Source organism: Rhopalosiphum padi, chromosome 1 (assembly GCF_020882245.1).
Source record: "Rhopalosiphum padi isolate XX-2018 chromosome 1, ASM2088224v1, whole genome shotgun sequence".
Classification (NCBI taxonomy): Eukaryota; Metazoa; Arthropoda; class Insecta; order Hemiptera; family Aphididae; genus Rhopalosiphum; species Rhopalosiphum padi.
The window spans coordinates 46090554-46115713 of record NC_083597.1 but is presented as its reverse complement, the minus strand read 5'-3'; the positions used below and the strand labels follow the sequence as shown (position 1 = coordinate 46115713).

At 23.1% G+C, this 25160-nt stretch overlaps 1 protein-coding gene across 7 annotated transcripts in view; it reads left to right on the top strand.

The window, feature by feature from the left end:
- LOC132917848 (diuretic hormone receptor-like) overlaps nucleotides 1–25160 on the top strand; it is a 78383-nt gene that overhangs the window by 28628 nt on the left and 24595 nt on the right. For 4 of the 7 annotated variants that reach the window (XM_060978801.1, XM_060978802.1, XM_060978800.1 and 1 more), the window contains 3 exons: nucleotides 377–493; nucleotides 2731–2919; nucleotides 3299–3465. In XM_060978801.1, coding sequence (XP_060834784.1) covers nucleotides 377–493; nucleotides 2731–2919; nucleotides 3299–3465 — 473 coding nt within the window. Of the gene's footprint in view, nucleotides 1–376; nucleotides 494–2730; nucleotides 2920–3298; nucleotides 3466–3558; nucleotides 3755–25160 lie in introns of those variants that run through there. The other 3 variants (XM_060978803.1, XM_060978806.1, XM_060978805.1) reach the window with 2 other exon arrangements.

The following is a 25160-nucleotide window of genomic DNA, read 5'->3' as shown; positions in this document are numbered from 1 at the left end:
CTAAAACTTTTATAAGTGTAAAACTAATGCCAAGCTATCAAAGCGCAAAATGTATTCATAAACATTGAATAGTAATAATTATAAATACAATTTTATATTGTAATTATCAAATACAACAATATTTATACGATTTTAATGTTAAAATGCATTATTCAACGCAATAAATAGTTAGATTATGCTGGAAGTAAAATACGGACTAGTTGAATGTTATGCTATTCAATAATTTAACTTATTTCAATACAAATATCTAAACGTTTTGTAGGTATATTATTATATATTTTTTATTACGATTGACATAATAATTATTTTTTGTTAGTCGAAAAATTAAATATTATCAATTGAAAAATTAAAGCATATATTATTGTTTTTGTTATAGGAAAGAAGCGATTCTTGTTCTTGGATGACTCCACATCCCGTGCACGATTGGATCTATCAAGGGCCGGCAATAATAGTGCTGATAGTAAATTTGGTTTTTCTGTCAAAAATAATGTGGGTAAGTTGATTTTTGTTTTAATTTTTATAAGTTTAATAAAATATCCATGTAAAGAAAAATAAAATAAAAATATAAACAGAACTTAATTTATAAAACCAAAGTTAAGTTTAAAAGGTGAGAAGTGGCAGGGGAAATCATTAAAATTAAGGTCAACTACTTCACTTATCTAAACTTTAAATGCCAATAAATAAATAACTGTTAGTTAATTAATTTTTTTCTTTTTACTTTATAATATTAGTTTTACTAGTAATTGTAATAAGTAAATAAATAAATAATTTAAGATTATTGGTGCATTATGTAAATTTTAAACGCATAAATAGTATATACTACAATGCCATAACGTATTTAATTATTTGACTATTACAAATAGTTTTTCTATTAAATAATATAGTAGACAATTTAAATGATAGTATGTAAACACATTTAAGAATAAATGGTACAAAAAAACTAATAATAATAATAATTTGAAAAACAAGTATAATTTTATATTCATTAAATAATAAAAAAGTAAATACTCTACTTCAAGTAACATATATGTTGTTAGTGTGATCACGAAATTTTTGTTTAAATTTCACTAATTTGTGTATGCATAAGTATAAGTAAGTTGTGAAACCTGAGTGTATGTTGCAAGAGAACTAGGAAGTAATGTATATGATAATGATAATGTAGTAAATGCAAAGAATGCAAAGTACCCCTCAAAAAAAAAAGTACTACTTCATTCAAATATATTAATGTTTGAAAGATTGATAGAAGTTCTTAACATTAAACGTTCTTGAACCTACTACTAGACTAACTTTTTTTGGTGGTATTTGAGTATTCGTATATAATTTATGGCCTTATAATTATTTTTCAGGTGACCTAAGATACTGTTTACAATACAAATTCTTAAATTATAAAAAAATTATACTTTTTTTTGTAAATTATTAGCTGCTTATTTGTGTCGTTGACTTTAAAAATATGCTTACATAATTATCTATTGCAATTTAAATTGGCTATACTTTATTATTTATTATGATATTTATAATATCTAGTCCATATAGTTGAATGTTATATAATGTTGTGAAATCTTATTAGTTAAAAAAAAAAATATTTATTCAATTGTGTTTTAATATATTGCGCAATTAATAAAATTCAATTCATGTGAGTAACTATTAAAGTTATGTAAATTAAGGGAATTATTTAAGTTGTGTTCATATCATCGATTTTTTATCATATTTTTGTTATTTAAAAAAAACTTATATAGGTAATAAGATATGTTCTAGGACTTTTTTATTGGACTATTAACTAATTAGTATACCAGTTATAGGTTTACAACAATACAAAGAATCTTTTTTCAATTAACTAATAATAAAATCTATATCAAATATTTAACAATAGTTTATTTTATATGAGTATAACTTAATTGTATGTTTTTAATTATAAATATAATAAAAATGTAGGTACTAAATATAAAAATGTTAGGTTTAAATCAAAGATTTGAATTTTGATTTTACCGTTAATAAGTATTTATAAATTTTGATTTTTAATTTATGGTAGAAAAAATAATTAGAAATATCTTAAAAATTATAGTATCTTACACTCCCTACAAACACAAATGTAAGTTGAGTATGTTTTTAATTCATGAAATAAAATAATCAACCAGAATCAGGGGTTCTTATGGCTTATTGATTGCAATGTAAAATGTTAACTAAGCGTTTACATAATATAACTAGTTTTTATAATAATCTACGAATATACCAACTATTTCGTTGTTTCATATTACAAAACCATGTTATAACAAGGTATCATAAATATAATTTCACATAATTCTATTCATAAATATAATATGAAAGTATATATAAACAAACTATAAGTGTATTTATTAATTATTACTTTTTATAGATAAATATTGAACTAATATTAAAATATTCTCCTTATTTTGATAATAAGGACATATATATATTTACTAATTTATTATTTGAACATATTGAATGTTATTTTAGTATCATTTATTATTGAGCAATGGGTATAATATTTATATAATGAGTTAAAGAAAAGTTTTCATTGTTGTCATGATTATAATAAAAAAACCTACTCAATTTTTAATGCAAACGTACGTATAGCCACGTCACGCCATATTTTGGCGGTAAATTCTCGTAAATATTATATTTTAAATAAAACGTTTTTCTGTTAATTTGTTTCAATTTATTATTATTATTTTTTTTTTTAGTAAACTAAATAATATATTAAATTTATAGGTACTAATAACAAAACTAAGGTCAGCAAATTCGGCTGAAACCCAACAATACCGCAAAGCTAGTAAAGCTTTGTTAGTTCTTATACCATTGTTAGGCGTTACCTACATACTAACCATGGTCGGGCCTACAGAATCCGGTACTTACGCTAACTATTATTCTTATGGTAGAGCTACACTTTTGTCTATGCAGGTAAGCTCAATTATATTGATAAAGATATTATTATTATTTTTAAGCAAAAATCAGTTGGGTATCTTAGGCTTCTGGAACTAAATCTGACTGATATTCACACGATTTGTAATTTAAATAAGAGCATAATATAATAATGTAATTTACGTTTTATATTTAATAAATAATGTAAAAATTGAATCTTGATTTACGATTTTATGCGATTTTATAATTTAAAATTATATAATAATGAATAATATCCAGAGGATATTTTTAAATTAAATAATTAAAACAACTATTAAAATATGTGTTTTATTTTAATCCTTAGTACATGCATTGTTGTATTATGTTTTAATGGAATTTTAAATTTACATTTTTGTGATTAATTTTCATTTGTGTGTAGGGATTTATGGTGGCAATATTTTACTGCTTTGTCAATTCCGAAGTAAAGAACACGTTCAAACATCATTTCATTCGATGGAATGACGCGAGAAATCTGAGAACCGGTGGTAGTCGAAGATTTACTTATTCAAAAGATTGGTCACCGAACACAAGGTCCGATAGTGTCAGGTATTATTTTAATCTACTTGATATTTTGTTGACATAGACATTAAACTGAAGCAATCATTCTTGTTTATGAATGGTGATCGAATGTTTTTATAGGTGGTCAATGTCTAGAAGACTACCCTCTCAAGTATAATAATGATATTTTAAGATTTTTAACAAATGCATAATATTTTATTATCAATTATATCAATATAAAAATTGATGTGAATAAATGTCTTGATTAAATAATTAATTATTGTATTTAAAACTATGTAAAGGCTGTTGTATATTTCAATATAGTATTATCGTATAGGTAAAATATTACACACAAATTAACACAATATAACGCAAAAAATAGTTAAATTATACAATTATACCTATCTCACTTTAAACTTTATTACTATTAGCTTAAATTATTATTATTTTTTGTTTTATTAAATATACATATTAACATATTTTATCAATACTCTCTAGTTTCACAAATATTTTTTAAATTTAAACTCGTATATATTGAATTATAATAAGTAGTTATGTAGGTTTTCAATAATTAAATTAAAAAATAAATTAAGAACATTGAAAAAAAAAATTATGGAACATATTGAATGTTACATATTATATATATTATATAAGTACTTCTTTAACTATATATAAATGCAGAATTATTCAGGCAATTTTTGATAAAACAAGTTGGTAATTAAATAAAATAATTATTTTAATTCATTTTTCATTAGAAAAATTATAATTATTTATGATATTTGTGTTAAATTTGTTTGATATAGTGTCATAAAAAAATGTCTATGAGAATGATAAAAATTATATCATAATAACAAACCACACTTTATTAAAAATTATAAAAAACTAATGATAACAATAATATTTACCATAAAATATAATAAAATTTGCGTCAACAATAATAATAGTTCTTAATTTAAATTTAAATTTTAGGTTGTTTTAAATTTAAACACGTGAAGTAAAATACATAGAGTATGGAATAATTACTGTGAATAAATTCAACTTAAAAATATTAAATATAAACAACATAACAAGTTTTATACATTTTTAGTGAATCACTATATTAGTTGGCTTATAAACCCATCATACAAATTAAGTATTGAATTATTGTTATAGTGATTTATTATAATGATTGTATTTAAATAAAATAGGTGTAATCTTTAAAACATTTAAACATTTGATTTTGAAAATACAATTAATAAGAACTATACTGACTTGAATTCAATTATAGCGTTGATTTGTAAAGATGAAATGCATTTTGATGTCTTCTTTTTTCGATGTATTTTTATGAACAACCAAAGTATTGAAATTTAAATTACGCGAATATACTAAATACACATACATGATCATATACATAGTCGGGTGGATCTTTATACAGCCCAAAGTTTTGATAAATAAATATTGAATTATTTAATAGGTAATGTTGAGTAGGTTTAACTATAACATAATAAATTTCAACACTACAATAAATATAAAATTAATTCTTAATAAAAACAAAATTTAAATTTTAAGTGTGATTAGAACGAAATAATTTAACGTAATTATTTTTAAATTTTGAATGATGTGCGTGAAATGTATACTTTTTTTTTTTAAATGATGACACTATTTAAAGCAGGAAAAAATTCTTTAATCTTCAATGTATTAGGGTTTTGTCATACTATACGTTTTGGTGGGTCTGGATAAAACGTATGAGGTCGACCGGAAAAACAAATCACATTAGTTTTAACTAAAGGTATCACACTAGTACATTTAACCAGTACCGGACACCGGTCGATTTCTGCAGCTAACCATATAAAATAGGGTGGTTTTTGACAGAGCAGATTGAACTTTGGGAGGGTTTGGTAAAAATAAAAATTGTAGTACTTTTAAATAAAGAAAAAAAAAATGAAAAATGGAATATAATATTATACGCAATACCAGATTTTAACAAATCATTTACTTTTTTTTTGTAATACAAAATTAACATTTTCACCAAAAATTAAAAATTACATTTTTTAGCTAATATATAATTTTGAAAATATTTTAGGTCTTTTTGAGCAATTTATAGATGAACGAAATATTTAACTATTAAGTTTAACAACTTAAATTATTTTTAGATTTATGTTGATAAATATATTTTTTTTCAAAGTAAAAAAGCTTAACAGTTTAACAATTTGATAAAAGATTATCCAGAAGTTGTTCTTATGTAATTTAAAAATATTGAAAATATGTATATGGATAATTTTTTTTATAAGCCTTTTATTTAATTATTATATTAATATTACTTATAATATATATGGTCATATTAAATTATTTATTTTCATTACAAAGCAGCTAGATCAATGCCAAAATATAAAGAAGAATTTAATAAAAAATTAGTTTACAATAAACAAGAGCTTACAATTATTTTTACGCCAATTTTAATATTTTATAATAAATATAAAAAATCAGTTCCATGCTAACCACCATTTGATACACATGTTTTGTTTTATAGTTAGAGTTATCATTTCAATCACAATTTTCAAGATATATTTTAGACTACAAAATAATGATTTCGTAGTATTGTGGTACTTGATAAGTTAACTATAGCCTGTAACGCCCCTATTTTTATTATATCAAATTTCGTATTAGATATATATTTTAATATTTAAATAAATTGAGATTATGTATAGATACCTATACATTCAGGGTGTACCGTGAGGAAATCCTCAAACAACACCCATTGCGAAATCTTCTGAAATAATGGAGATATCATAATTTTGGTTTTTTTAATAAAATTTATAGGGACATGAACTACAAATATTTCATGTTTTAATTTATTTTAATGTTTTGGTAAAAAAGTTAAAAAATATATTTTTTTATTTCATTATTAAAAAAAAAAAAAAAAAAAAAAAAAAAAAAAAAAAATGAAGTTAGCCATTTTGTAGTTATTTTTTTCTGAAAATATTGACGTTAATCTCCTAATTTTTAATATATTTTCTAGTTTTGAAAAAAAACTGCGAATTATTTAATACGATAGTGGTATCTTTGTCGGTGAACACTTTTTTCAAAACTAGAAAAAATATTAAAAATCAAGAGATTAATGAAATTAAAATGTTGAAACGTCAATTTTTTAAAAAAAATGGCGATCTTAAATATTTGTTGAAAATAATTAAATAAAAAAAATATTTTTTTAACTATTTTATCAAAACATTAAAATATGTAATATTTGTAGTTTTTGATGAAAATTAATTTGTTCTCGCATTATATTATTCTCTTTTTGAAGTTTTCAGCGCCTTCTCGTCTCAGAGAACTGTGAAGTCTATGCAAGGTTACAAAAAAATCGTTTAATGTCGTCAATAATCTTATTAATTATAAGGGGTTATCTTGAGTGCGCCCCGTTTTTAATTTTTACCTTTTTTATAGCCCGAATACGTCCGCAGTCTTATCGACAAATTATATTATTGAATCACCCGAGTGTGTTCTTGGTCCTTAGCTAGGTACTTATTTAGGATGAAATAATCAAATAGATCTTTCAATATACAGGCTTGGCGATCAAATATTGTGGATGAAATCTATAACTTTAATACTTTATAGGTACTTAATTTTTACAGATATGATTGTGAAACACTGAAACTGTGGGAAAATTGCATTTAATTTTAGCTTTAATAATAATTTAGCACGACTAAAATTTACTCAGTTACGGTCAATAAGTGTTATTGAACTTACATGCGAAGTAGTGCTATAATATTTAATAATATAAATATAATCAGAGTTTGAAAAATATCATCATTGCTGGATAACATGGTAAGCCAACACGGTAAGCAAATAAAAATTATTGGCAGTTATAAATTAAGATTTCATAAAATATTAAAATTTTATATTAGGCGATGGAATTGTACCAACAATTTTGTAACTTCCTCGTGGTGCACCCTGGATAACTCTTAATAAACTGGGATGCACTAAGGTTATGTCAAAAATATTACCTTTTTGGGAGGACGCACTCGGGTGTTACCTTATTTCGGATACACTCGGAACATTAAAAAAAGGTAATTTCGGAACGCACTTGGGAAACTCCCATTATAGGTTAGCACCTAAATATATTTTAAATATTCACTTATTTCTCCAAGTTGAAAAACGAATTTATTTCTGTGATAAAAATCGATGGATTTACTTTTACTACTTTTAACGAATGTCTAATAATCAAAACGCTTAACTACAGTAATCATTTATAAACTCTTGAGTACTTATCTAAAGAGAAATTATTCTTTCATTTACTTGGTCACCCAATGTCCAATTCAAGTAATTTACCATTTGTCATTTGTATTATTCTATGCTCATCGACTTTGAGGTTGAGGATATTGAGCTTCTACTGAAATTAATTTCACTGTACTAAACGTTTGCAAGTTTCCAAAATTAGTAGTAGGATCGCCAATCTTCCATTATTACTGTAGACATAATATACAGCCCACCACGATAAGTATAGTACATTGGTAAAATATCTCACTGTGGACTGTGGAGTGTGGATTAAGTTTAATCACATGAGTTACTAGCTAGATACGCTTCATATTACGGCACATATACCACCAATTATAAGGTTGTCCGTAAAAAATATATTGATTATAACAGCAATAATGTGTTAAACATGATAATTTTATCACTCTAGAAGTTCCTTCATTCAAGATTTTTCAGTCCAAAATAAGTAACCTTAAAATAGTATGAAAAATAAGTAATATTTAGTTTCAAAAAACTGGTTTTGAATAGCATTTAATGTCAAAAGGTTACAATATTATAATTGGTAGTTTATATTATTATTAGGTATTTAAATAATCATATTGTGTATAATATTATGATTGAAATAGAAAATTACTAATTACATTCCTTATATTTTTAACAAATCTACACGATTTTACATAATATTTATAGTACGTTCCTTGATATTGAGAAAACTGACAATAAACAGCTTAAAAACAAAAATATTATGTACCTAACACCGCTCAATTTTATTTTATTGTTAAAAAAATAATAATAATAACAACAAATTTTAATACCACGGCGTTATGAATAGGCAATTCAGCTACATTGGTATAGTGAGTTAACTTTTCTGGTATTTCAAAATAAATAGTTATGACTTTATAATGATGACATTTTGGTAAAGGAGATATGAGACTGAACGAATGACCACTTGACATCCGTATGCTTGTCTCCACTGACCTAAGTAGCTCTAGTGTCAAACTAATACCGATAATCCGTAGCTATATATACCATACTTAATAAACCGGCGTTGATCTATGGTATAATATGGCATCCTTATATTTTTAATATTTCATTACATTTAATCATATGGATAACTTATTTAATATATTAGTTACAAATTTATAATAATCAAACTTATTTTATACTGTTTGAATGCACCCTCAATATATAATTGTTTTAAATATACCCATTGAAATTATCCCTAATTTAAAATAATCTTCATTTAAATTATAATTGTTTATAATGTAATCTTATTTTTAATCATAACAAATAAGCCAAATAAACAAAAATTTCTTAAAAAATATTTTAATTATATAATACGCTATTATTTATTGTATATACCATTAGTTAATTCAATTTAAAACTAAAGGATTACGTTCAAAATTCTTAGGCAAATGTACAGAATGAGAATGCTTTCGAACAGGTTATTTTAAATTACTAGTGTATACTTATAAAAAATAGTATTAAATCTAAGTGCACTATAACTTATAATAATATACTAGTTATTTTTATTTAAGTGAATGAAAAATTACTTAAGTTGTAAAATAATTTATACATATTTTTTTAGTTCAAAATAATTTAAATTTAATTTTTTGTAATTTTTGCATCAAAAATATTAAATAACAGTTATATAAGTTTTGATTTAGATTCAGAAATAAAACGATTGTTTTAATTAACTGGAGCCCGTAGGTGTATGATATGATTTAATTAGCAATAAAATGCAATGGAAATAAACGTAACTGTAGGAATTTTAAATATGTATTCTATTAAAAATTGATTATTTGCAATCAAGAATAATATGAATGGGGATATTTTATAATTTATGGGATATTCTTAATGGAATCATTTTGAAAGTTGGGTATTTTGACGGAATAGGTGAACCAAATTAAATTATTCAGTATTTGATACGTTTTATTAATAACATAATAATTAAAATTCATAACAACAAAAAAAAACAATCGAGTTTATTATGTTTGAAAAATAAACTAATACCATGTTAAAATTATTTTAATATGAGAAAATTGATGCTTGGCACTAGTGTATAACCTAAATTCTTTAAACTAATACGCTTTATTATTATTTTAGTTTTATACATTTAATAGATTATTATTATTATTAAAAAAAGCGTAGAATGATTTATTTTATAAATAAAATTCGTAAAAGATTTTCATTTGAACGATTATATTTCACACTTTGACAAGTAGATCTATTAATATTGTAAAACTATAGTTCTAAGGTTTATTTTATATTTATAAATTTTTGTAGTTTATTTAATAATTTTTTAACCTAAAAATAATTTAATTAAAAAACATGAAAAACAGAATTAAATTAAATGGACAATAGTTATTAAAAGTATTTGCAGTCTGCACTTCGAACAAATTATAACTTTTATTAGTTTTAATATAATCTGTTAATAATATCCTTATTTTCTATAATTATTTATTGTTTTAGTTCGAAGTATTTACTTGATAATGTAAAATAGTAAATAGTTATTATTTCTAGAAAAAGAAAACAATTGTCAAAATATTTTTTAGGTATCTGTGGCTAAAATCACAAAATACATTAAGTTTTTAGATTAAGATTAGTATTTTTTTCCTGAAAAAAAAACTTTTAAATTACCTGACGAATAAATAAATTTTGTCGAAATGTTGGGATGCTATATTGGAACTTTAGGACACGAAAACTGCGTAGTTTATTATCGTTTTATTTGTTTTGCAAGTTTTCACATTTTGGATTATATTTTACATTTTAGTAATGTAAGTTTATAATATTGGAAACTTAACGTTGAAATCTGTGTAATTAATTTCCGGTAGTGTTAAAATAACGATGATTGGTTGTACTTTTTCGAAAATCAATTATAACTATAAATATAATAAGATTTTAGTAGAATTAAAATATTAAAATATTATAGATTAGTAAAGAATAACATTTTTTTAAATAATTAATTAATTTTAAAATTAAATTATGAATAGTTCTGCTTCATAATATTTATGTTTTACTCTAAATATAAAAATGATAAGTATTTTATTGAGTATATCATATTAGTTTCCAATCATTCAAAATAGAGATTAAAAATATATTTATGTAAACATAAAATTCAAATAATTATGATGAAATAATATGTGCGTGTGTTTTTTTGTATTTCTAACGTCTTTTTAGAATCAAAAATTTGCTTTAATAGTTTAATTTTCAACTTAAATGGTAGTTTCTAGTAGACATTTTATCTAATTATTGTAGTAGATATTTTGAGGAGTTAAAAATAAGAAATTTGTAGTACTGTTGTTACCTAAAAATTTGGAAATATTCCAGTATTTAAGAAAATTGATTTGATTTATTTTGTTGTAACCCATAAAGGAATATCGTCAAGATTGAAATTTTTACCATAATATAATTATAAAAGATTTTTTTTTACACATTATTCATTATTTTTAAAATATTTGGATTTTTTGGAACTATTTATAAACATTTAAATTTTATTTTCTATTTATGTTTGTTGAAAATGAAAAATAATAGTACGTCATAAGTTTAAACTTGTAGTCATTAAGACCATCATTAATTTGTTCTCTGTTCTTTCTACCAGAAAATACTAGTTTTCCATTTTTGTTTTTACACATTTTTTCCAGACCCCATCAAGAATTTTTTCTACTTTTTTCTATGATGAATGACCGCAACGCTAATAATCATTTTAGTATTAATTCTTATTGTAGCTGTTTTAAAAAGCTAGTGAGATGCTCGTATGTTACACAAATCTTATTCTTAATCGCACATATTTACACTTATAAGTTATAACATATTAAATATTTATAACAAATTAATGTAAAAATAATGCATATTTAACCAGGAGATAGGATGCTGCTAGATAAATACTAGTGAATTATTATGATTCAGTTAGTTATGCTTGTCATATTTTTTTTTAATCAATCATTCAAAAACATAATAGTATTTTCGGCGTAATTACATATCATTAGTTTTCGTATTATTCAATATACGAATTCTATAGAAAATACGAAAAACACGGGTATTATTATTATAACTACATAAAATAAATATTTATATATACGATATATATCTGTATTCTGTATGTAGTTATAATGAAAAATATATTGTTATAGATAGTTTAGGTATGTTTTAGTCTATAGATATATGTTTTGAAAAATTGAAATTTCATTTTATATGCATAAACCGCAAATATTTATCTATTTATATAATATGTTATAAATGATGTGTTATATTTTAATTTTTTATTTATCTAACTTAAACATACTGAACTTAGTTATAGTATTCTAGGTATTCTAGGTAGTTTCTGTTCTTGTCAAAACCATACATCTTTACGTTATAGACCAAAATAGTAAAACAATAAACCGCGAATGTAAAAATCGTGAATTGATAATAGCGAAAATAAAAATAGTGAATTTTAAAATAAGCGATTATGTATAATAGCGAAACTACAGATTTTTATAATTTAAAAATATAAAACTATAACTTAATAAAATTTATTTTTACCTGTAATTTCTGGCGCAATTAATATATATGTACCCAGTACCCACGGTCGTATCGGGTTATCGTCAATGTACTATCTTAGTTACTATTAAAACTATTTTAATATTGGAAATATACCGAGATAAGATTATCAATCGTATCATATTTGAGCTAAGACAAGTTAATACAGTTGTAGTTCAGCAGTGCGTCAATGTGTAACTTCTATATTCTTTAGGAGGTAACCATCCTACTATATGGAAATTTATTGACGGCATAAAGAAAATTAAAAATTTAGAAGAATTGAAACGATAACAGTATAATGCTGGAGAACAACCACAGAAAAAAGAGTACAAGGACTGTGCTAAAAGACTTTATTTGTTAATTACAAATTATAATACTAATAATAATAATAACTTTGTAAATGGTGTAGCATATAATTTGTCACTAACCTAATGGTTTTTAAAAAAATTTTTTCACTAACTAAATGCCTAATCGTATATTTTCGCTCTTTTTTAAAATTTGTTGTTTTTATTTTCGCCATTATTATTTCACGATTTTACATTCGCGGTAATTGTTTCGCTATTAATAAAATAGAAATATTTATAAAACACTTTTAAACAGTTAATTTGTTTATATATTTGAAACTTCTTATCATTTGGTTTAAGATAACTAAGTTCATTTAAGCTGAATATTTAGTGTGATGGGTGGGTGAGGAGATTTTAAAGTTGTTTGAATCAACAAGACACGAGAAAAGCTTGTGTGACTATTTTTTTTATTTTTGTTGTGGTATGAGGGGAAGGCCAATTAAACTTAATACTTGATACTCAAAATCAGATTAAAACTTAATAATACGTATTAATTTCAATGCTATGACTAATATATTTGATTTTACCATTTTAGTTGACTTTGAAACAAAATGACTATCTGTATAATAATTATAACACCGTGTTAAATAATATTTAAATTAAATTATACAATTTAATCATAATTAAATAATTTTAAAGTCAAACACGTTTTAATTAAGTTTAAAGTTTTTTTTACAACCTCCATAATATAATACATTAGATTCCTTAGTAAATGTAGCTGTCATTGATGTATAATTTTTAGTATCTACGCAATAACAATTTCTCACGGTTAGATAGTTAGATGTATTGAAACGGTTAACTCAGTGTACTTATATACGTTATCTGATAATTTGACAAACTCCTATTGCACGATGCGAAGTTTTCATGCGCATGCTTTAATTTCGATTTTTTGAATAGGTACTCTATCTTAGATTTTTTTTTTTGCTAAGTATCACTTCAGTTTTATTCGTTTGGGACATTTTTTTTTCAATAATGTGTTCACATACAAATTATACTTGTTCGTATTTCAAAGTATCATGAAAATTATTACTTTCTATTGGTAATATTATAGAAGTATATGTTATGTATATTCAATATTCATTTTATGTTAATAATTTCTGGTTCGTTTCAAATAATATCACAGCAAGGTGTCTTAATTCGTTGAATAAAAATAATAATAATAATCGAAATAATTATGTTAAAAATGAGACGAATAAATTTAACGATTCGAGAGATCAAAGTCGATAATTCTGAACTGATTTAATTGAAGCCGGTCGGCAAAAAGTATCGGAAAAGTTTTCATTTTATTTACTCGACTACGCTGGGAATATATAGGTTGTATAATTGGCTTTCACCTGTTATATTTCATAACTAAAAAGCAAGTTTTGATTTTATCTAGTTTCATTATAACAGTATACGTTCAATATTATGTTTGCGTTTAGTAATTTATCTTGTCTGACGTATGAATGAAAAATATCCATAATTGGATCACAAACATGGTTTTAACGGTAATGTACTGCGGTTATAACTTAAGACAATGTAGGAAGTGTATATAAAATTAAACACTTGGCGTTTCTTATGTGTAAAGTCTAATCTGGATTTATTAACATCTCACCATTTTTCTCGATAATAAAACAGTTTGCTTTAAAATCAATTTTCCACGAACATTTTATATTGTAAAATGTGAGGTATAAAATTGGTTTTTATGGTTACATTATACCGATTTCATTACAAACGATCGAATATCTTGTGTTTTTAATTATTACAAATTAACACTAATCGATCGTATAATATTATGATTAAAATGTTTTAATATTATATTTCCTCTTTCACAGTATATCCCTTATATTTTGTTGTACATAATATAATGGTGCACAATACACATGAAGTTTCCTTTATTAATTAGACCTAGGAGAAATGGTTGTGGTGCAGTAGCTTAGATATAATTAATATACCTTAGTTAGAAAATATGGATAATCAACTAGAATTATTTATACAAATCTTTATTTTTAAGATAAGTTTAGTATGTTTCATCGAGTTATTATTTAAGCTTATAGTATGCATATAAATAAAATATATCCAAGTGACATTTGTGGAAAATTTTCATACCTTTGTTAGTAGTTAATTTGATTTTGGAGTATTACCAAAGTCCTTTACAGGTTATTAAATAATAATATATGATTAAAAGAATAAAGTTGTGACACCAAATAGTTATATAATATTATAACTTTTTTTTTTTATCAAGTTCAGATGGACTTATGTAGGTAGGTGGTATAGGTATCAATTAATTATTATTATCATGGAAAAATTAATGACCCATAAAAAATTATTTTTTATTTTTGGAATATAATTTATACTAATGTTAAATTGCTTGACATTTATAAGACATTCAAACTGCATGCTTATATTTATTTTAACATATTAATTAAATCTATTTAACTGTCTATCATCTTACATATTACACATAATAATAAAATACTAACATACACCCGTAATAATAATAATTATTATACAACAATTTTAAAGACTCTAAACTAATAAATTATACGCATTCAGTTGAGTGACACTCATCTTTTTATTGTGCATGACTTAGTATCTATAACCAATAACCATCTATAATTGAGTATGTAATTCATTTTTACAAAATATATCTTCCTAGGGATAGTAAAAATACTCATGTTTTATAAATGTAACTACATTATTATACTTATTTGATTGACTATTATCGTTTTATTTTACAGTGTAGTCTATATAATATATTATATAGCAACTATATCTCTATGGATTATATACCCTTACTTTCAATTAAAGTGTATAGTCAACATTTTATACTTTAAACGTTGTTAAATATTTAATGAAGTGTAAAAGAATTGAGTTGGAAGTTTTAGTTGTCATAATATTTTTAAATTATTTAAATTGTATTCTGTTTTATAACGCTGAGTTCTTTAGTGAATAGAAAATTAATGTAATCTAATTTTAATCAAATTAATATTTTAATTATAAATCCATTTTAATATTTAATCTATTTACATTTGTTATGGTGTACTATTCATCTATATATAGTTCGTTGTATCTTGCCAAAAGGTAGTTACATCATAATATCAGTTTAGATATATTAAAATATTGTAATGATAAAATTATTAAATATTTGAAAACACCATCGATACGGTAATATCTGGTATTATTAGTTGTTTGTTCTGCGTTGTGATATATATATATATATATATATATATGAGGGTGTGTATTATTCTTAGATATATAAATAATGGAATTTAATGGACACATTATTTGCATTTCGAATTTGAATATGCTAAAAACCTTTTAGTATACTTAGCCACAACACAGTTTGTGGACAATTGGCTTTACATTATAAAATGGATTATAGTTTTTTCGCCATTTACATACATATCGATATATTATTTAATCTCGTAATTTGATTAAACGTTGATATTAGTTTTAAAATATTGCTCTGGATTTTGTTAACACCCTTAATTTAAATAAATTTTTCAAATTCAGATATATAAATATTAGTTCATATATGACTAAGTGTACACAAAAAATCGAAAAGGTTTGATTATTTTATATTAGGTATATCAAATCCAAGTTTGTGTTGGTGAAACATTTTATGTTGTCGGTGCTTTTTTAGCGAATTTTATTTTTATTTTTTTAAATCAAAATCTTAAAGATATTAATATTGGAGATTAACTCAATATAGATGATTATATAATATACACTAATGTCGCTTACATATATCCTAAAGTATAGAATTGAGTAATATATCCTTAAATTGAGTACACAAAAGTTTGAATGTTTGGCTGCGTTAAGCTCAGAAACGACTGGACTAATTTCAATAAAAATTATACAAATAAATTCCTTGAAACTCAAAGGGTGTTTTTGATTCTTGTTACGAGTTTTTTTTTTTAATCAATTAAAATAATAATTAATGTCCTGTTTATCGTTCAAATATACAACAAAAAGCAATGTCCTTGTATTTGTAGATTATATAGACTCGTTAACAACTATAGGCTGATTTGAACTTAAAATTTTAGTGCTATATCCAATACATAACAGTTGAAATAGCTAGATTGATTGAATTTGGTTACATAACAAAATATATTGATGCTGATTTGCCCTTGAATTGAGATACACCGATATAGCACCGTATTCAATGTTTCTCCATTTTCATGTAAAAAGTCGGGTTATACATATATGTAGACACATAGTAATAATATACACAATATTATATTTCAATAAATCATATTAAAATTATTTTAAGAAAAAAATAGCTTTAATTATGGTATAATATAAATATATATATATATATATTATATACTTGTATCGGATGTACTGTTTACTACTGTGATGCAATAGATTACATGACATATAAGAAAGAGACAGTATTTTATTTATGTTAAAGAAAATAAATATATGATTTACACTTATTGAACAAAAAAACGTTAATTTAACGATGATTTATGAACATACAAAGAATATTTTGACAGAGTACCACGATAACGTATGTTTTGGATCAGACATTAATCAATAATAATATATTATAAATACGTATATTACCAAGGAACGAAAAATAATTAAATGCATTATATTTTCCTTGAACCTTAGATGTATATACTAATACGCTTAAAATATCATTGTCTATAATTGTAATGTTATTAATGTTTAGTGATTAAATGTACATAATATGACGTACTGAATCCATAATATAATGTAAAATGTACGTTGTACCTATTAAATTATATACCTCTGTCAAAATGTGTCTTTAATAAACGTTCTTCTATCAGAACTGAATACGGCGCATAATACTAAAATATCATATTATATTGATAGGTATCTATGCAAAATGCGCTTATAGTAGGTACCTCCTACTCGTTAATAATTAATGAATGGTGTTATGTACGTGCTGCTTTTGAAATTCTTAATTGTATTATTAATCAAAATTTAATTACATCAATCAAAATATATTATTCTACTACAAAACGTTTGGATAGGTTTATTAAATGAACCCATTATAATTAATATAAAAATTATTTGATTAAGAAAATTATTTGATATCGTAAAGGATAAAGTAGAGAAAAAAAGCAGAGAACTAAGAATAATGTTATAATATGAAAATATTATTTTCTCCGTATAAATCCTAAAAGTTTTACCGAATTCGTATTTTTAACATTTTTTATGTTTACCTTATCGTTTAAGTCGAGTTATTTTAAAAACTACTCGTGTGTTTAAGATTTAAAATTGTAAATAAACAATATTATTATGTACAACGATTTTCATATATTATAATTAGATTTAATTTCACGGGGCAACAAACTTTTATGGTTACAGTACGCTGATTATCGAACAACTCATCGGATATTTATAATTAAATAAATAAACAATTTGCATCGTTTCGTTTAGATAAGGTTTCGAATATGCACTGACTCACTAAAATCGATCGTAATTTTTTTTATGATTTACTTTAAATAAAAACTTAATATTACCATAAACATCAGACTGACTATAGTGTCTATAAAAAATCGATCTGCAGAATTAAAATAATGTACTAAGTTTAGATTAATGAAAATAGTTTTTGGTTTCGATAATATGTTATTTTTTTTTGTTCACATCGCGAACAAACCAAATCAGGTAGAATTTTTTAGTAAATCACGTTTATATTTCAATAAAAAGAAAATAATAACGATAAAACGTAACGAACGGTTTAATACTTTACTGATTTTAATCATTATATTGCCTGAATAATTACTATTATATTTGTATTTTAAATTATTTAAAATCATAAATTAAATTAAATTATTTATTATACATAGCAGAATTCTGATGTGCTAAAATAAATTATTAAAACAATAACTTATGGTTAAACTATTATAAAAAATGTATTAAATGGGCTCAATTAACTACTCTTATACACAGACACACACACGCACATATTTTATATTTTAATATTAAAATCAGTAAAATTTGGATTTTTAACCCAATTTGTAATCACACCAATTATTTGTTAATTTTTCAATTTATATAAAGTACTGTTTTTATCTTTGGTTTTATTTAATTTTTGGATATAATAATAGCTATGGGTAGGTGGTACCTATTTGAAATTCCGTTTCTCAAACACTCATGAATAAACATTTAGTTTCGAAAAACAAGTAGGTGCATATTAAATAATATTAAAAAAATAAATTAACCTAAACTATGACATATAGTATATATGAGATTATAGGGTAAAAATATAGCTTATCTATAATTATATCAGCGTGTTAACTAATGATTATCTTAGATTAAAAATGTCCTTATCTACATAAATGCAATTTAAATTATTATCCTTAGTAAAATATTCATTTATCATCAATAATAATACATTTTTTTTTTATTAAAATTATTTTATTAAAAGCTTTTATTAAATCGGTATAGGTAAATCCATTTTCTACTGCAAATATATTTGGTACTTTCGAGTTTATTATTTCTTTGTTACTCTAAAATTAACGATTTTTAAAATCTCGCAATCTTTAGATAGATAACGAATGCTTTATTATAGTGATACATTTTTCAAACCTTTTTTATTTTAACTTTGATAGATTTAAAGAAATATTAAGGTTTTTGGGCTTTTAAGGTCATTAATATGAAGTTTAATTTAATATAAGGTTAGAAATAAGTCACTCTAAATTTATTCAAATAATCACAACATTTTGTATCATATACAGGGTGATTATTTTATCATTAAACACTCGTTATTTATCATTGACTTTTTTAAATTATTTATTTTCAAAATATTTTGTTTCATGCTTTTCTCAATCTGTATGAAATTTTTATTTTTTTCACCTTTTATTTAATAGTGAAACCACTATTAACTTTTGATTTTCAAATGGAAACCTATATTTAAAATGTGCTTAATTAATAGGGCTATTTTTCTACGAATTTTTACGGTAAAATTATTGTTTATCGTTAATTTTTTTAGTGAGATATAGCTTTTTAAAGTTGGGTGGTTTTCGGTTTTTATAATACTTTTTTTTTTTGAAGACTAGTAGTCACATGGGTAATAGATAATAAGAGGTACATATAAACATAATAAACACTCGTTATCAACTTTCAACGTAGTGATGAAATTTGTACCTGTATTTATCAATGCCTAACAAACGTAATAACTTGTAGGATGAACATCTAAAAACTTCAAACCATATTTAACTTTAAGCAGAAATAACTCACTAACTGTTAAATGAAAAATAATAACTTTAACGTTAAAATGTACGATAAAATAGAGCTACTATTTTATAACAATTTAAATATAGGTTACCATTTTAAAATCAAAAGTTGATAGTGATTTCATTATTAAATATAAGAGTGAAAAAAATTTAAATGTTATATAGTTTTAGAACGAAAAAAATAATTGTATATACCATATTATATAAATATCAGTGAGATTAACGAGATATCTGATGCAGATGAAATTTTAGTCTATCCATTTCAACACTAGTACCGATCTTTTAAATTTCAAAAATTGTTCATAAACATCTGTTTATTATAACGAATAAAAAGTAATTTTGCCGGATACCTACACACTTACATGTTGCATTAACAATCACATCAAAACACAAAACATTTACATTTTTAAACACACATGACATAATGGTGGCTTAAAATAATATTTTGTTTGGATACAGTTTAAAAACCGTATTATTACGGTTTACTCGCAGAAACAACAAAACTTTAGTTATCATTTTAAGAAAAGTATGACAGACTTTAAAAAAATGGTTTAAAAACAATTAATATTTTGATCATAACTATATAATATACGTATGGCGACACTGAGTTACATTAATTTTGTTATAATGTGCCGTTGCCGTAAGCTTTTATTGTTCATCATTGTTATATCTATACGTAATTCTTTGTAATTAATTTCATTTTTAATCTCTGTAAATATTTTACTTATTCTGCCTTTTGTACAAGGAATTTCCGTATACTGGTAAAAAGGAATTACCTTAAAACGGTACCGAATAACTTCTTTGAATAAATTGTTTTTTATCCTATTTGTAATAATTAACTACTTTATTTTGTATTACGGTAAGGATTTTTGTAATGTATTTTGTGTACTTATGCTTTTATCACCAATAAAATAAATTAATGGATCAACAGACTGTATTAATTTATTATGTGTTTAATAAAGCTATAATTTCTGTTTCCTTGTCTTGAACGTTCCTGCTAAAACCATGACAAGGTACTATCAAAATTAAAATCTTAACAATTCCTTTACCCCATTAATAACTAAATTAATTTTAAATTCGTTTGATCTCTAATGAAACTCAGAGTATTGTAATTTAATATTTATTAGTCTACTTACCTGAAAAATTGTAGATTTTAGATTTTAGGCGGAGCGATGAATGTATTTTTTATAATGATATGTATGTAAGTATTTTTTTTTTGTGTACTTGTTTATTCATATGTAATATGTATACAAAACACACGATTTACAGTAGATCAATTGATTTTTAACTTCAATATATTTTTTGATAGTAAAATTATTGGATCTAATTGGTGCTTTTGAGAGGTAGAAATTGAAAATTTTCTTTATTTAAACAAACAAAACAAAAATTAGGAAAAAACAAGGAATTGAATTGAAGACAGTTATTAACAGAATATATATTTTTTTTGTAATTCAAGATAAATGACGTAGAAACTTTGTCACTAAATATTTATCACAGCATTTTCTATGATACAAATTTAAAATGTTTGGTTCTTTTTGTATAGTATAAATATAAAAATTTGAATTTTTCGAGATTTGTTTCAATAAAGCTTGAAAAAAAAATTATAAAGATAGGTATTCATATTTTTCTTTAACAGTAAATAAAAAAATATCAAAAATACATTATCACAGTTTTTTCATAAAGATTTAAAGTTTAAATTTTTAAATCATCTTGATCGAAAATATGTAAAATATTTTGTAGCTAAAAATCCATATGGTTTTTTTCTAAGATTAGTTTAATCTACTACGTATTAAAAATAGCAATATAAATATATATTTAAGTATATTTTAAAGTGCATAAGCTGACGTACGCTCTCGGTTGAAAATAGTTTTTCGAATGCAAATATTTATCATTGAATTAAACTATAACACATCAATAATTACACTGCAATAGTTTAATTTCAAATCATAAAACTGAAATTGATAAGTATATATGACTTTTAAAATGATAAATATCTAGTTTGTCTATTGAATTTTATTTGGTTTTGAAATTGTTTTATTTATTTTAATAGACTTTATTATTTAGAGGAAAATAAAAAATATATATGAAAATAGTAACAAATCACATTAAATTAATTGCTTACTATTTTCGTTAATTTTTATATCGATAAAAGCTGTTGAGTGAACGTAAACATATAATGTTCATGTACTGTATAGTGTATACAGTATACACGTTATTATAATAAATCTACCTTAAATTTATATATGCTAAGATAATTCAAAAGAGGATGTTCTGGTCAAGCTTATAACACTTAATATTCAAAATTATTTAAATAATTATAAGATTGTTATTGTTAATTTTCTTTTTTAGATTACTTATTTATATCGCTTAAAAAAATATTGTCATATTTCATGCTCAAGTACATAAATTTAATGATTGTTTTAATTGTTTTTATTAATTTTTAGTTGTTTCATTAGTTACAAAACATCAATTTATTAAGCAGAAATAAAAAAGAGGGGGGTGGCGGAGAAATAGGTAATCGCAGTTAAATTTGAATTCAATAATAAAGCATTCCGTATGAAAAACAATTCTGAGCAAACATAGGCCATCAGTCATATAGTAAGTATATACTATATATTTATGATACATTTAAATTGCTATCATATTAATTTATTTTACTATAAATAATAAAGTTGATTATTTTTTGCCGAAAAAATAGAATATATTATTAATATTTAATTAGTATAATAGTAGTATAATACCTAAATATTATTTATATTCTAATAATTGTTATTAACTTTTGATTTTGAATCAATACCAATTTACCGTAAAACGGCGTGAATAGGTTCGTATTAGAAATGATCAATAGCTTAAAATTAAATCTAAATGTTTTTAAAACTAATTATTTTGTAATAGAAAAAAATAATTACAATATTTAATCCGAGTTTAAATAAAAGTCTCGTCCAAAATTGAACAAAATGTCAAAAAAAAATTGTATATATATATATAAATTGTTAGTTTCGTTATAAACTTCTTATGAGGAATCTTAAATTACAGTTTTTGGCCTTGTTATAAAAATTAAATGAATTTCGCTATGAATTTTCAACTTTAAAATAATTTGCAAACTTTTGTGATTTTCAAAAAAAAAAAAAAAATAAATAATACTTTATACAACATAATTTATCGCCATCATAATATATTATCTTAAAAGGTGTGGTTTGTTTATTCTTTAAGTATCAATATTGCGTTTTGAAATCCTGAAGAAATAATACATTTTTGTTATTTATTCTATTCGTATTATTTTAGTTCACTTATTAATATCGTACCGAAGTAAAGAAATATTTCGATTAATTTTTAAATTCAGTATATATCGTTATAAAATTATACTTTCGACTAATATTACTATAACCGGTAGTTGAATTATCAATTAATCTGAATATAACATTCAAAATTTTTAAGTGGTGCATGTTGAGCTAAATATATATAACAATGAAAATTGTTTACATATTTTTAACCGAATGCTGACTTTTATCGCCATAGAAACGTTAATAATTCGTTCAAAAAAATAAACTATATAATGAGAGCTACTGTCAGATGTTATTTTGTAACAAAATTTAATAAAATACGATTTTAAAATAACTTTATGGTAGGTATCTAATGTAACAAAATAATTTTAGTTATTCTTACGCATAAATGGATTGAACATTTTTCAGTAATTTAATTTTCATTTTACTAAATAGTAGGTAATTTCTGATTAACATTAAATATTTGCGAATCAAAATGGCTGTAGGGTTTGAATGATAAAAAATGTATTTAAATTATACTTAAAGAACATGCAACACATATACATTTAATAATCTATTAACAGAATTTTTAGTTTTGAATTAAAACATTTATTTTTAAATACAAATTATACCTATCTCATATTATGTTTGGTATAATTATTTTTAAGCATCGTATATATTGCTATGTAATATACCTATTTGACTAAATAATAAGTTAGGAAATATGAATGTGCTACATTACAGGTTTCTGAACTATTTTAAACGTAATAAACTATTTTATTTTATTTACGATTTATAAAGAATTTGGTAACATTTGTATTTTGGTACCTATTTTTTAATATTGTCTATAAATAGTATGCATCTATACTACATATTTATATTTAAATATATTTACTGGCTTGTGCGAATTAAGAAATTACTTTGAAGAGAACTGTAAGTTAGTTAGTACAATGTAACCATGCACTGATAACTAACCAACGAACGGACACAACAGGAATGTAAGGATACCTTACATATTTTGTTTTTGAGATGAAAAAAGGTGAAACTTTTTGACCTTAACTGTACTTAAAATTTATTAAAGGATGGATAAATTGTAATTCAATGTCTAAACACCGAATGCTTTTATACATATCACATGATAGATAATTGGTAATAAACTAATAAAAATAAAATTACGATCACAATAACATTTTATTATTTCTTGTTTAATTTATTCTAATAGTATTAATTGTATTTTAATTTCGATGCACATCAAAATTTAAAAAAAATAATATTATCTACTAACATTTTTTATTCAAATATAATATAATGATACTAAAAATTAGTTTAAAAAAAAATATCGGATAGGTTGGTTTAATACGAATCAGAAGGTTATAATATTGTTTTACATGCATGTTGTTAAAAGTTTAAAATAAAAAATTAAATCAAGCACTTTTTTAAATTAAAAACAAATTTAAAAAAAAAGATCAAAAATTGTGTTGGTACTTATGTGATTTGTTTAAATATTATATTACATTTTTAAACATGTTCTTATTGAATAATCAGATATTAAATTTAGGTTATTAATTTTAATATATTACAAAGTTTAGTAGATATATTATGTATCAAATTCGAATCAAAAGTTTTTGCAATAAAAAAAATAGCACTAGAATGTTGATGTGTCTTAAATAATAATCTGTTATTTAATTGTCAGTTAATTTGTTGTATGATTTGATTGAATCCCAAACTGAGTTTAACATTATAAGTTATTGTATCGTATAGATTGTTTTTCCAGTATGCTTGAAATGGTAGATTGGATATTGTCTTAGCCGATAGCTCTAGTCATCTATATTATGTTCATTTGTAGTGTTAAAAATATTTGACATCTTTACAAATTAGTTGTTCGTGTGAAATGGAATGAGTGATTTATCTATCTATATATAAAAATAAATGTTTCTTTCTTCGTCCGCTATAGACTTAAAAACTACTGGACCGTTTTTAATAAAAGTTATATCAATAGATTCCTCGAGACTTGAGAATGGTTTATAGAGTTTCGTATTTCAGCTCTTATAGTACGCTTATAGGGTTCACTAACACATGAATTTTATTTCAGCTTACGAAAATCGAATATTATTTTTATTTTTATTATAGAGTTGCCAATTGTATTGTCAATGGTTACAGACTTTAACATAAAAAAAGAAAAACTGTGAATA